General features: G+C 40.0%; 1 protein-coding gene across 1 annotated transcript; it reads right to left on the bottom strand.

Moving 5' to 3' along the window:
• Positions 1–667: 667 nt before the first annotated feature.
• On the bottom strand, positions 668–13,518 carry LOC114033004 (programmed cell death 1 ligand 2-like). The gene is made up of 4 exons (XM_027848448.1): positions 13,500–13,518; positions 10,655–10,723; positions 4,939–5,286; positions 668–951 (listed from the first exon to the last, which is right to left on the bottom strand). Exons 2-4 carry the CDS (start codon positions 10,707–10,709, stop codon positions 668–670), a joined length of 687 nt encoding a protein of 228 aa, XP_027704249.1. The 5' UTR covers positions 10,710–10,723; positions 13,500–13,518.
• Positions 13,519–14,133: the final 615 nt, after the last annotated feature.

Genomic DNA, 14,133 nt, shown 5'->3' with positions numbered 1-14,133 from the left:
TAAATAACTGAGCTGAGGTTATAGGCAGGAAGATGCCAACCAGCAGCAAGGCATCCTGAAAAAGAGACAAAAGACAGCATATGCCAACTTGGTCAGTAGAGGAGGTAAGACTGAGTCATCTAGAAAACTTTTATGAAAGAGGCATACTAGCTGGTTCTTGAAGGGCATATAACATTTAGGCAAACAGAGAGGAGAGGGTGTGGAAAAGTCAAGAAGTATTTGGAGGACAATAAGCCATTTTGCCTAGAGCCAAGGGCTCTTGTAAAGAAAACTGGCCAACCTAATTGTGAAGCCCTTTTTTAAGAGCCTGAGAGGTGTTATGGAAAGAGCTCTGGTTTCAGATTCAGGAAACTTGAGTTTGAATACGTCAACTTTGACCTTTACTTGCTGTGCAATTATGAGTCAGTTACTTTGCTTCAGTTTCCTCATCTGTAAAAAGGGAATAAAAATACTCACAGGGTTGTTGTGAGAACAGAGCTATGTCCTAAGAGACATCAAAATGTGGGTTATCACCAGTAAGGGTCTAGGTTTCCCAAGGAAAAAGCAAGATGAGATTGCAGTCTCTGGAAATGAGTTACTGAACTTGCCTCGATTACATGTTGTTGCCGAAAAAGCATTTGATAAGCACCCCCCTTCCACTGGCAGCCACTGATGTTTGAAAGGGGAGTCAATGGTTACCTAAAATAGGGTTCACAATAGCAGACGTCCTTTCTTGGGCAGCTTCATTCCAGAACTCACAGCTGACGTTCCTATGGGTGTTTTCCTTTAGCCTCAGGACACTGATGATGTTATAGAGACCCTCAGGGGTCTTCGAGTGGGTGGTATTCACAGATTCATTGATGTTTAGCCAGGATACCACTGCCAGAGGATAGCCTTTAGACTGACAGGTAAACTCCATTTCATTGCTTCCTGGGACCCTGATGACTTGAGTATTTATTGTCTTGTAGGAAGCTAGGAAAAATGAAAATGGAGTAAGTTTTCCTTCTCTACTTCATTTATTCTTTGCTTCCTTGCCCTCATAGAGCTTACATTTTCTTGCTAGTTGCCCTCAGGAAGAGCTTTAGTTGAAACAGTTAAAAAGGTATTCTAAGGGTTTTAATTGATTTTTTAATTCAGTGAATACTTATTAATCACCTACTGTGTGCAGGGCTCTGCTAGGCAGAAATATATATATGAAGTATAAATACAAAAAATGAGCCAGTTCCTGCCCTCAAGGAGCTTATGATCTACTGGGAGGCAAGGAGTCTCCTCTCTTGCTATTAAAAATAAAGGAAACTGTGATCATCATCATAGGTCTCAAATGACATCATATCCAGGAGAGGAAATATAATAACTTCTGCCTAGCAGAGCCCTGTACATAGTAGAAGACTAACAAGTGTTGTGAAAAATGATTCTCAGAGCTTCACTCCCAGACAGCCCTCTTCTGGAAAGTTCTTCAGGACATTACTGATAATGAGATTGCATTGGAAGCTGCCCAGGTTTGGGTGAAGACAGATTCTTCTGCCTAGATAGGCCAACACTGGGAATGGACGGGGGGGGAGGGGAGGGGAGAGTGGTCTGATAGAACAGGTATTTCCTTTGTCTGGAAGTAGAATGGTGGGCAGGGGCGATACAGTTCTGGTTGAAAAGGTTTTGTACCAGGATTAGGTGACCTAAATCCATACTCAAGACCTTCATTTTAATATAGCCCACCTCCCAATGTGTTGACCAATCAGAGTTGATTGGCACCCCTTGGGAACACCTACTCTTGGAAGGGCATATAACCCTTTACCCCCAACCTCCAAATTGAGCCAGTTCTGAATTGGCCCCCTTAGGGGGGGCCCAATTTTGGACTGTAACTCCAATGTAATATTTGTCAAGCCAGCTTGAGAGAAATAAAAATGTGGGGACACAGCCTAATTTCGTTTGTTTTTCTTAAAACAAACTGTGAGAAGTTGACAGTATTTATTGAATTGAAAAATTGTTAAAACTCTGAGAACCTTTTTAACTGTTTCAACTAAAGCTTTTCCTAGGGGCAACTAGCAAGAAAATATAAGCTCTATGAGGGCAAGGATTCTTTCATTTCTTCTGCTGGAGGAGAAGCGAGAAACAGGGACTAGATACCCTCAAATAATCATGAGCTAATGGTATTTACTTAGCTTGTTCACACACTTAATTGTTCTCTGTATATTATTACCCAAAAAAAGTTAGACACTGAAGACCTAAAACAGGCATTGGTGATGTTGGCTGCTCAGTGGATAAAGTGCTGGACCTGGAGTCAGGAAAACCTGAGTACAAATCTTGCCTCAGACACTTACTAGCTCTATGACCCTGGGCAAGTCACTTAACCTCTGCCTACCTCAGTTTCCTCAGTTGTAAATGGGGATAATAATAGCACTTACCTCCCAGAGTTGTTGTGAGAATAAAATTAGAGAATATTTACAAAGTGCTGTGCAAATCTTAAAACACTAGATAAATGTTAGTTATTTTATACAAAGATAAATTGTACAATGCAGAGAAAATGATATAGCAAGGGACCAAACTAAAATTAATTCAGTAAATATTGACTTAATTTGTGGACATCAGTAAGCTGTGGAAAATATGAGTTGCTTGTTGGCATTGGGTGAGAAGTGGAGAAAATAATTACCAGAGTTCCAAAAGGCAGAGAAGGCTTTTTGGAAGGAAGTAGAATTTTATGAGGTTTGCAACTCACTAACACACTAAATTATGTAGCAGTGTGTGTTATGGTTGTTGGTGCTTGTGTCTTTTCTCCTAACTATTACTATTATGTAAATTAACATTGTAACTTACCATTGTGTAAATTTCACAAAAGCTAGGGGCCCTACCTTCTCTAAACCTGATTGCTTCTAGCACCTATAACAGTGCTCTGCACACAGTAGATATGCCGTGTTTGTTGAATGAATCAATGAATGATTAAATGAATACATTTTTATGAAAGCCTATTCAGGCATAGGGATGAATGGGGAAAATAGAAAGCTGGGAATGGAAGCAATAAACAAGAGTGGTGATGGTTTTACTTACCTGGGTAGGACTGAAAGGCAGCTTAGTTTATATAATTCTTAGACCACTCACTAGTTAAGGGTGAAAATCATTGATCCTGATACATAGAGAAATACTCCATATTAATGAGAAACATGAATGGAACATTAGGCAAACATTGCCATTGCCATCATCATCATCCTCCTCCTCCTCCTCCTCATCTACAGAAAATGTTTACTGTGTGTATAGCACCATATGAAATGGTGACTTTGGTATCCATTTTCAGGAAAGAGAACAAAAGTAGAAAAGCTAGGACCTAGAAGGTTGCAATAAAGGTTTTTTTTTTAATTGAATAGAATAACCTTGTCAGAAGGGCAACTAGGTAGAGCAGTGAATAGAGCACTGGGCCTAGACTCCATAAGATCTGAGTTCAAATCCAGCCTCAGACCCTTAGTAGCTGTGTGACCCTGGGCAAGTCACTTAACCTGATTGGCCTCAGTTTCCTCATCTGTGAAAAGAAATAGAGAAAGAAATGGCAAACCATTCCAGTATCTTTGCCAGGAAAACTCCAACTGAGGTCATGAAGTGTTAGACATGACAGAAATGATGAAACAACAAACCTAGTCAGAAAATGACTAGTGGGTGGATTAGAGATTTGAATTGGAGGCTGAAAGGAAAGAACATAAAAGAGTGAAGTTTGGTAGAAAAAACCATCAGGATTTTGGAACCAATCATCTAGCATTTATTAAGGACCTACTATGTGCTGGGTGTTAAGTGCAGGGGTTACAAAAACAAAAATGAAGCAATCTCTGCTGTCAAGAAGTTTACCTTCTATCCAGGGAAAGAGCATGTACACATCTAAGTATATACAGCATATCAAAAATCACATTGACTTCTTGTTTGAGAAGTGGGATGGAAGTGTTACTCACCTACCTACCACAAAATGTGGAAGTTAGGTTGAGGGTAAGTTTCTTAAGAAAAGATGAGCAATTTTCGTGGAATCATATATCATAGATTCTTAAGAGGTGAGATGTTAGGAGTCACTGGATCTAGCCTCATACTCGAGGAGTAATCTTTTCTATATCAGTCATAACAAATGACCACTCAGCTTTTACTAATATGGTGTTCTGAAAGAATGTGAGACCACACTCTTTGGGGGTAGCCTCTTTCACTGTTGGACAGCTTAAGTGAATCAGGAACATTTACCAAAGACCTAGTAAGTGCCAGTCATTATGTTAGGCACTGGAGATACAAAGACAAAAGAGTTCTTTCCATTAAGAAGTTTAGGGTCTCCTGAGGGAAACAAAATATACACAGATAAATCAATGCAAAAAATATATATATAAGGTAATTTCAGTGTCATTTGGGGATGAGGGCACTAAATAATTGGGAAGACCAGGAAAGGCCTCATGGAGGAGATGGGGAGAGTTTTCTCACCTCTCACTTGTCCCCCAGTAATAGCTATGGCAGCCACATTCATGGTCATGAGAACAGATGCTTGCTTAGGTGAGCCTGAGATGAGACCTCAAATTCTTGGCTGCCTCTTTGGCTTTGTGTTTTCTTTCCTTGAACACAGGTCATCAAACAATGATTCCAGAAGATTACTGCTTTCAGATTTGGTAGCTACCTCATGAGCTCTAGAGGTGTAGAGTCATTGATTTGGGTGCTGCTTGCCCAACATTGGGAAGTGTTCCCTGCAACTATAGCCTTTGTGGAGAAAAAGATTACCTCTTCTAGGAGGATGAACCAGAAAATACAAAGAAAATGTCTGCCACCCTCTGTGGGGTCAGGCCTCCTCTGGAATGGAACCAAGTCTGATTAAGGCCAGAACTGGAGCCCTTTGTGTCCAAGATTCAAAGGCTCTCACACATTCTGGAAGATACCTTCATTCACCCTTTTATCCTTACACATCCTTACCCACCTTCATATATGTTCATGCACCCTTACAAGATAACCAACCTTTTACTTGCAGAGTGACGTACTTGTAGTCAGCAGCATCCCTATAGAGAAGTAGGCAGTGGTACTGGCCAGCATCCATTATTTGTACATCCCTAATGTGAAGCAAGGCCTTCCTGAGGGACAGCTGGTCCTCTAACAACGTCATTCTTCTTTCATTGTGCTCACTTTGAATTTCCAGGTCTTTCTGTTTACTAGAAAAATTCACAATTTTCCTTTCATCCTTTGCCCAAGTGACTCTTAATGCGTCAATGTCCACTTGTCCACCAGTGTCAAAGTTACACTCCATTGTCACATTGCTACCATAGTCTGCTATATACAGTTCCTTGGGAACCGTCACCGTAAATAAACCTAGGGGGAAAGCAAAACAAAATTAACGTGGCGTTATCTGCCTACAGACCCCAATTTTGTCTTAGTTGGGACAAAAAAGGCTAGTCCTCTATCATCCCCATGGATTGCCTGATACAGTGAACAGATCACTTCAATAGAAATTAAGAGACTCTGTCACTATTGTTGTAATGTCAATGAGTGTCACTTATCCTAATCTAGATCTCAGGTTTTTCTGTAAAATGTTTGGGCTAGATGGTCTCTAAGGATGCTTCTGAATGTTACAGTCTTTGAATCTATAATCTGTGGCCTCATAACTTCATCTGAGGTTCCTCTTTCTTTTGCCTCCTCTCATTCCGTGTATCTGCAACTCTTCCTTTTGCATTATTTCTTGGATATACTGTCACTGCCCTTTCTTACATCCCTAAACATCCTATACCTGGGCTAACGCAACTATCCTTGTTTCCACTTCCTTTTCAATACAGTCAATCAAAAATCATCCTCATCAAACACTATTTATCAAGCTACCTCCTTTTTAAGATCCTGCAATGGGGCTCCTTCCTAATTATGTCTCATGTCAAATTAAACTTCCTATAGTATTGTGGAAAAACACTGCTTCTGAAATAAGAGGATCTGGTTAAAATCTTACCTCTGATACTTCCTACCTGTGGGACCTCGGGCAAATTATTTAACCTCCTTTGCTCCAAGTTTCCTCATCTGTAAAATGAGTGGTTTGGACCAGATGACTTCCCATGTCCCTTATAGCTCCAGATGTGTGGACCCATGATCCTTGTTGGGAGCCTTTCCATGATAATCTAATAACTGAACCCTAAACACTTCATCAATCTTTAGTCTTCATGCATTACCCCAATCATTTATTCATTCCATCAAAAAACTGTCTGTGAACATCTGCTAAGGGCAAGGTGACCTTCCCAGTCACCCAGGTTAGTAATGTTAGTGTCTTTCTGGACACCTCACTCTCTCTCACCCTCCATATCCAATGAGTTGCCAAGTCCTATCATTTCTATCTTCTTAACATCTCCCATATACACTGCCTTCTCTCTTCTCTGATGGTGCCACCAGGACAGTGCTAATCCTAGTGCAGGTCTCCATCTCCTCCTGTTGGTAGATTTCCCTGCCTCAAGTTTCCCCTCACTCCAGTCCATCTTCCACTGATTTGTCAAACTGATCTTCCAAAAGTGCAAGTATGACTATGTCACAATCCCCACCCACATCCATGCCCCATTACATTATTTCCAGTGACTTATTATTGCCTTCTGGATCGAATATGAAATCCTCTGTTTAGTTTATAAAGATCTCTATAACCTGCCCCCTTCCTGCCTTTGCAGTCTTCTTACACCTTACACCCCAGTAGGTAAACTGTGGTTCAGTGTCACTGGTCTTCTTGCTGTTCCTTAAATGTGACACTTCATTTCCAGACTGAGCATTTGTGCCGGCTATTCCCCGTGCCTGGAACTCTCTCCCTCTTCATCTCTACCTCCTAGCTTTTCTGGCTTCTTTTGAGTCTTAAATTCCTACATTCTGCGATTAGCCCTTCCTGACCACCACTTAATTCTAATGTTTTTCCCTTGTTGATTATCTCCAGTTTAATATGTGTGTGTGTGTGTATGTGTGTACACATATGTAGTTTGTACATAATTGTTTGGATGTTGTCTCCCCCCATTAGACTATAAGCAGGGACTGTCTTTTGCCTTTTTTTTTTTGTATCCCCATGACTTAGCACAGTTCCTGGAAAATAGGAAGTGCCTAATAAATGCTAGCTAATTGACTGACTTTACCAGATATTGAGCTCCAGGTCTAGAAAAAAAGATGTTTTTAAACTAAAGCCCTCCCCTTTTCAAGTGTGTGTGTTTCCTGAAGCTCTGTCCTAGACTTTCATCTCTTCTTATTCTATACTTGTTTCTTCCACTAGTGATCTCATCTTGTCCATGGATTCAATCATTATTTCCTTTTTTTTTTTTAGTCAATGGCACTTTATTAAATTGTCCATGGTCCCCTCTAATGAAGTGAACCTTAGATCTTTCACATGATCTCAGATGCCCCATTCTTCCAGGACCTTGTATTTATAGAGTTTGATACCCAAATATGCAAAAAAAAAGGTGTGTTAAAATATAGAATCTGATTGGCTGATAGACTTTGCTCTTGAGGGACAAAAATAACACATCAGCAGGGGAGGGTGTTCCACAGATTAGGTAAAGCATGGGGCATCTCCACTGACTAAATGGTCATAAGATGGTCAGTTGCTCAGTTTGGACAAAAGAGAATGGTACATAAGTACAAAAATAAATTGGAGGACTTTCCATGTAATTGAGTCACCTCCATCACACTGGGCTTGGTTCACCATGATAAGGAAAAACAAGGATGGAGTGCCTCTAGCTAGTTTCTTATGATTACACAAGTGATCTTATAATTTGTAGCTCACAACTCTGGGACCTGATATATAGAATTTATAATCACTACTCCTATGGAATCATGTCAAATTGATTGATACTGAATGAAATAGAGTAAGGGTGTAAATGAATTATTTCTCACAGATATAATGGCATATTAATAAATGTCTCAGAAGGTAGATGCCAGTCAGCTAGATTCAATTATTATTTCAATGCAGATGACTTCCAAATCCTAATATACTCAGTGCTTATGTCTCCAATCCTGGCTGGTGAATATCTGGATGTCTCATCGTCATCTAAAACTCAGTATATCCAAAACTCTTCTCAGTATTTTCTCCCATAAACCTGAACCTTCTCTGTTTAAGGCACCATAATCCTCCCACTTACCCTGTTTTATAACTTGAGTCTTATCTTTGATTCTTCTCTCTCTTTTACTTCACCCATCCAGTTCATTGCAAATTCCTGTTAAACATAACATTTCTCACCATTGTCGTCTTTTCTCTATTCACAGGATCACCAATTGGTTCAAGTTTTCATTTCTTTCTTGGACTATGGCAATAAACTTTCAACTGATCTCTCTGCTTCCACACAACTGCCAAAATAATCTTCCCAAGATACCACCCCATTTCCCAAAGTGAATGTGAGAGACGATGAGGAGTATAGAATGACACATACATTGATTGCTAGGCTGGGTGGCTGGGAAGATGTCCTTAGTAAGTGTTTATTAATGGTTTTTCACTGAATGCAAAGTGATTGGCTAAATGAATGAAGGCTAAAGATTGTTGGAGTGATTAGGGTTCAGTTATCAAATTCCATTTCCCCAAAACTTTTATTGGCTCACTATTGCCTTTAAGATAAAATGCAGACTCCTCAGTCTGGCATAAAAAGTCCATCAAAATCTGGCTGTCCTACCTTTCCAGCTTTATTTCATATTATGCCTTTCTTTGAATCCCCAGCATTTAACATGGTCACCAGAACATAATAGGCACTTAATAAATGCTTGTTGACTGACTGTCTTCTGCTTTGTTTGAAGAGAAGCTAGCTATTTTGATATCACTTCTGAGTGCCAGGTAGCTATGAAAGGAAGCTTTATTCAAATATTCCATTCAAATAATAGTAAGTGCTCAGACTCATACTAAATGCCCATTGATGGATACAGCTGTGTTGCACTGTCTGTTTCAGATTGGAAAAGGAAAAATCCAGAATCTCTTTACTGAGATTTAATGTGATTTTCCTCTCACATCAGACCCTTCCCTTCGATTTTGTGCAAAGAAAGCTTATCCCTATGTATTCTTCTGTTAGCTAGCAGAGCCAGGGGCTTGAGGAACACCCCCACTAAAGGCTTCCTGAGAAGTGTGAAGTTTTGTGTTTTTGCAATGTGGCATAGCTCTGAGTTAGCAGTTATAACAACTCCAGGATACTACAAACAAATCACTGAATTATGCAGCTTATTGAATAAAAATCTTACAGTGACTGACAGTAATTCCTTGGGTCACCTCAACCAAGGGCTCCGAGATTAGTGAAAATTCTGATGAACTCCGTGTAGCCTAGGGTTCAGGAGTTCTGTGACTTGGGAATGTCTACATGGCAGATGAAACATATATTCCTGCATATAGGGACAGCTAGATGGCATAGTAAATAGAATGCTGAACCTGGAGTCAAAAAGACCTGAATTTGAATCCAGCCTCCAACACCTACTATGTGACTGACGCTAAGTAACTTAACCTCTGCCTGCCTCAGTTTTTTCATATATAAAATGGGGATAATAATAATAGCATGAACCTCCCACGGTTGTTGTGAGAATAAAATGGGATATTTGAAAAATGCTGTATTAATAGCATTTTACATAATGTTAGCTGGACATTATTGTTACTATTTTCTGTTCATTGCCCAGTGCTCAGACTGATGTGATCCTTTAGTAGCAATGTGGCAATTAATAAATTAATAAATTCCTTGACTTGCCCTGGGCCCCTGAGAAACATGTCAGCTAAATCAATACACAATCAAATTGACTTTGAAGAAAGAAGATGGCAGTGGTTGTGGAGTGAAGGGTTGAGACCTTCATGCTAAGCAAGGTGATTCAGACTGGGCATCCCAACCCCAACATGATTTCAGGAGTGGGCAGGTCACCTAGCTCAGTACATTGCCTGGAAATCCCACCTTCTCTTGGAGAGAGAGAAGACACAGCAAACCCTTCGGCAACTCACTTCCCTTTTCTGGACTTCATTTTCTCATTTGTAAATGACTAGATCTCTGAAGTACTTTGCAACTCTAACATTCTATGAGTTTTTTGAAAAAAGATGGGGGGGAGGGCATTAATAATAATAACAGAAGCTAACATTGCTTTAAGGTTTGCAAAGTGATTTATGTACATTTCCACATTTGAGCATCACAACAATCCTGCAGCTAGGTGATATTATTATCCCCATTTTACAGATGGGGAAACTGAGTCAGGCAGTGTCAAGTGACTTACAGCTAGCAAGTGTCTGAGGCTGGATTTGAATTTAGGTCTTTCTTATTGCAGGACCAGCACCCTATCTACTATATCATCTAACTGCCTTACTAATAACCCTATCATAGTATTAAAACAAAATGTTTTTCTTGAAATGCAAATGTCAGTGAGATACATTAACATTTGGAAATGAAAAAAAAATTCCTTTGATGGAAACGTTTAGCTTGACCTGCAGCATCTAATCCTAAATATGAGGCTCTTTGTGGAAGGAGAGGGAAGGAGAACAACTCTCTATGGAGGCTTTCATGACCTCTGTTGAGTGGAAGAGTCTGATTCATTCACATATTCCTTGATGGCCTGGACAGTCGAAGTGTTCCATAGGAGAGGATATCCTTTTGCTCACCTTCATCATGCAAAGATACTGGGGTCACCAGTGGTTTGGAACTCCTGACCATGTGCTGTAGCTAACCTGGACAATAACACTTGTGCACCTGCTTCACAGAGTTGTGGTTGGTGTTGTTATCGTTACCTGTTATCAGGCGGAGCTTCATTCCCACAATCAGAAATGAGAGAAGGAAGAACATTTTGCTTCTTGGGTCTGAAAGAGAGACAAGGACAGAAAAATCACCATCAATCTCTGTAGTTTTTCTATGCTGCTCCCTCTGACTGTGAATCATTATGCCTTTGAGTCAATGATTTTCCCAGTTTCAGAAGCAGAGGAATGACTCAAATCACTTGGGGAAGGTAAAGGGGTGACAGACGAGAGATTTGTTATTGATTCACTGTAGGAAGAGGGGAGAATGATACTGAAGATTTTCCTTTCCAATCCAAATGACAGGTTCCTATTTCCCAGAATCTTTTGCTGAACTAGAGTAATTCAATTCCATTTAGGAAGCTTTTTTTTTGGTGGGGGGTGAGGCAACTGTGGTTAAGTGACTTGCCCAGTGTCACACAGCTAGTAAGCATTAAGTATCTGATGCCGCATTTGAACTCAGGTCCTCCTGACTCCAGGGCCAGTGCTCTATCCACTGTGCCTCCTCGCTGCCCCCAATTTAGGAAGCATTAAGCACCTACTATGGGCAAAGCCAGAGGCAGTATAGTATAGTGAATTGAGGGTGAGCCTTGGAGGTGGAAATTCTGCCTGACACATACTGGTTGTCTGACCTTGGGCAAGTCAGAGAAATATGAATATGCTGACTCAGTAACCTCTAAATGCTTTTAGAAAATTGCTAAATTACACAGAGGTTGCCAGTTCTGACAATTGCATCATCGTGGATAATTCCTTGTACTGATGAGATCAAACACACAATATAATAAGGTATTGTGTTGGTTGCTTGAGATAGACTAAAACAGATCAGCCCCTGCTCTAAGTTGGGTGGAAACAAGGAACATGCACATCACAGTTTTTGCCCCAGGTAACATGGCCAATAAGCCAATTTGACAGAAGCAAAATATAAACTCAGGTATTCCTGACTCCTGATTGAGGGCTCTCCAGCTGTTGCCTCTCCTGTGTAAGCTTGGACAGTGGGCAAGGCAAGAGGAAACAAATTAGCAAATATGAAGTAGACATAATGTAATTTCCCTGTATGATACCCTGATGGTTACACTTCTCCCTCTTCCCATTCCCCTATCTCCACAGCATAGCATCTTTCCTATCTGAGTCATTCAAATTCATTTATTAAGTAAATTAAGCACTTTATAAATTACCTATCGTTTGACAGATGAGAAAACTGAGGACCCAAGAAAAGAAATGACTTGCCCAGCGTCACACATGACCTAAAACACCAGAGTTAGGACTTGAACCTAGGTCCTCTTGATTCTAAAGCCAGTAACTTTCCTCTATACCACCTTCCCCTATACAATCCTTTTAAGATTAGCAAAGTACTTTATGAATAAATGTTATTTGATCATCACTACAACCCTAGGAGGTAACTGCTGTTATCAACCCCATTTTACAAAAGAGAAAACTAAGGCAGACAGAAGTTAGTGATTTGCCTGGGGTCACACAGCTAGAAGTGTCTCAGTCTAGATATGAACTCAGGTTTTCCTGACTAGGTGTCACAGTGCATTGAGTGCCAGGCCTGGAGTCAGGAGGACTCATTTTTCCTGAGTTCAAATGTGGCCTCAGATATTTAGTAGCTGTGTGACCCTTCCCATCTATCCAAGAGAGATAATAGTAGACATTTAAATCTTAGTGTGAAGGAGCTAATGACGGTGTTTTTTCTTTTCAAATTTGAAGGATTGGAAGGAGGAAGCATTGGAAAAGAAATCCTGGAGACTATTTCACTTAAGCAGAGGTTGAGTAATAATCATGATAAAAAAATTGCACTCCTTCCCTTACATGCTCCTTCCTCCTACATATGAGAGGGGAGGGAGTATTCCTGCCTGGCCCCTTATGAGGAACCTGTCCTTGGAGCCTCCCCTTCCCCCTCTGGGGCAGCAATGTATACTTTCTGTGTCCCAAGCCCTCAGTTTCCCAATCAAGCTTCTGGATGATTGCCTGGACCGTTCTCCATGTTCTCACCCTCCAACATCAAGGAAGATAGAAATACACTAGCCAAATTTCAAAAGAAACCTTAGCACAATTGTGGATGAGGTTGATAAAGGGAATATCTCAATTTAATAAGGGCAGGCAATGTTATACTTTTGCATCTTTTTTGCCTATGGTAGCCATTGAAACCAAGTACTGAAATAAATGGAGCTTAGAATCAGACCATTGGGGGCAGCTAGGTGGCTCAGTGGATAGAGCACCAGCCCTGAAATCAGGAGCTCCTGAGTTCAAATCTGGCCTCAGACCAAACACTTGACGCTTACTAGCTGTGTGACTGTGGGCAAGTCATTTAACCCCAGTTGCCTTAAAAAAAAATCAGACCATTGAATCTTTGTATCATACAATATTAAACAATTTTCAAAAATGAGACAGAATATTCAAATTGCTGTCACTGAAAAGTGTTATAAATTTTAGTGACAGCATAAAAGTTTTTATATTGTTAATAAAAATACAATTATTTTAAAATATCATTTATTTCATCTTGATCTAGTCATCTTTTTAAAAGTTCTTTTTGTGTTTGGTAACGTACACAATATTTTAGTATAGTAGTACACATACATAATTTATAAATAAATATGGAGAGTTCTATTACTTCTCTCTTTTTCTTAGAGATGCCTCTGATCCCAATTCAAGTGAAACTGACAAAGATGAGTCAGCATACTTTCTTTACACCTTCTATTCATGGGATAAAACTGTTCTGAGTGATGAATGATGTAGGAGGGTATGATATACAGTACTACAAAATTGGTTAATGGTGTGAAATAAACTTTTCTGCTAATGGAACGGAGACACACAAACAAGGTTCTATCAAAACAAAACTTACAGGACAGGTTACCAAGAAATAAACTCAACTGCCTGTCACAGTCTTGGCAAAACGTAGTCTTTATGCTCTCAAATTTTCTGGCAGGAATGACCAAGCTGATATTTTCGGGGGCAGAACTAGGATCCAAAAAGTTCTTAACAGATCAGAGCAGTGGTCTGAGTCTAATAAAATGAAATGCAATAGGGATAAAAGTGAAATTTTGCCCTTGGGTACAAAAAAAATCAACTTTATAAGTACAAGACTGGGGAGGCATGGTTAGAGATGAGTTATTCTGAAAAAGATCTGTGGGTTTTAGTGGACTACAAGCTCAGTATGAGTGAGTAGTGCAATGTGGCAGTCAAAAGAATTAATGTGATTTTAGTCTGTATTCAGAGACATATCTTTTAGGAATGGGGAAGTGATAGTCCCCCATACTCTGGCCTTGTCAGACTTTAATATTTAATCCTGGGCACCATAGTTTAAGAAAGTCACTGTTAAACTGGGTCAAAGGGTATGCACATTTTTATAGCCCTTTGGGCATAGTTCCAAATTGCTCAAGGAGATCTTTTCATGCTAAGTTTCGGTTTTTGTTGTTGTTATTCAGTCATACAGTCTTGTCAGACTCTTTGTGACCCCATGGACCATAGCATGTTCT

This window comes from Vombatus ursinus, unplaced genomic scaffold (genome assembly GCF_900497805.2).
Source record: "Vombatus ursinus unplaced genomic scaffold, bare-nosed wombat genome assembly UNPS02006429.1, whole genome shotgun sequence".
Taxonomy (NCBI): Eukaryota; Metazoa; Chordata; class Mammalia; order Diprotodontia; family Vombatidae; genus Vombatus; species Vombatus ursinus.
This window is presented reverse-complemented; position numbering and strand designations above follow the sequence as displayed.

Excerpts from the sequence above, each read along its gene's own strand:
- LOC114033004 (XM_027848448.1), bottom strand. The coding sequence starts at position 10,709 with ATGTTCTTCCTTCTCTCATTTCTGATTGTGGGAATGAAGCTCCGCCTG. Across the intron at positions 5,287-10,654 it reads GAAGCTCCGCCTGATAACAG|GTTTATTTACGGTGACGGTT; the intron begins GTAACGATAACA and ends CTTTCCCCCTAG. Across the intron at positions 952-4,938 it reads CGTCACTCTGCAAGTAAAAG|CTTCCTACAAGACAATAAAT; the intron begins GTTGGTTATCTT and ends CATTTTTCCTAG.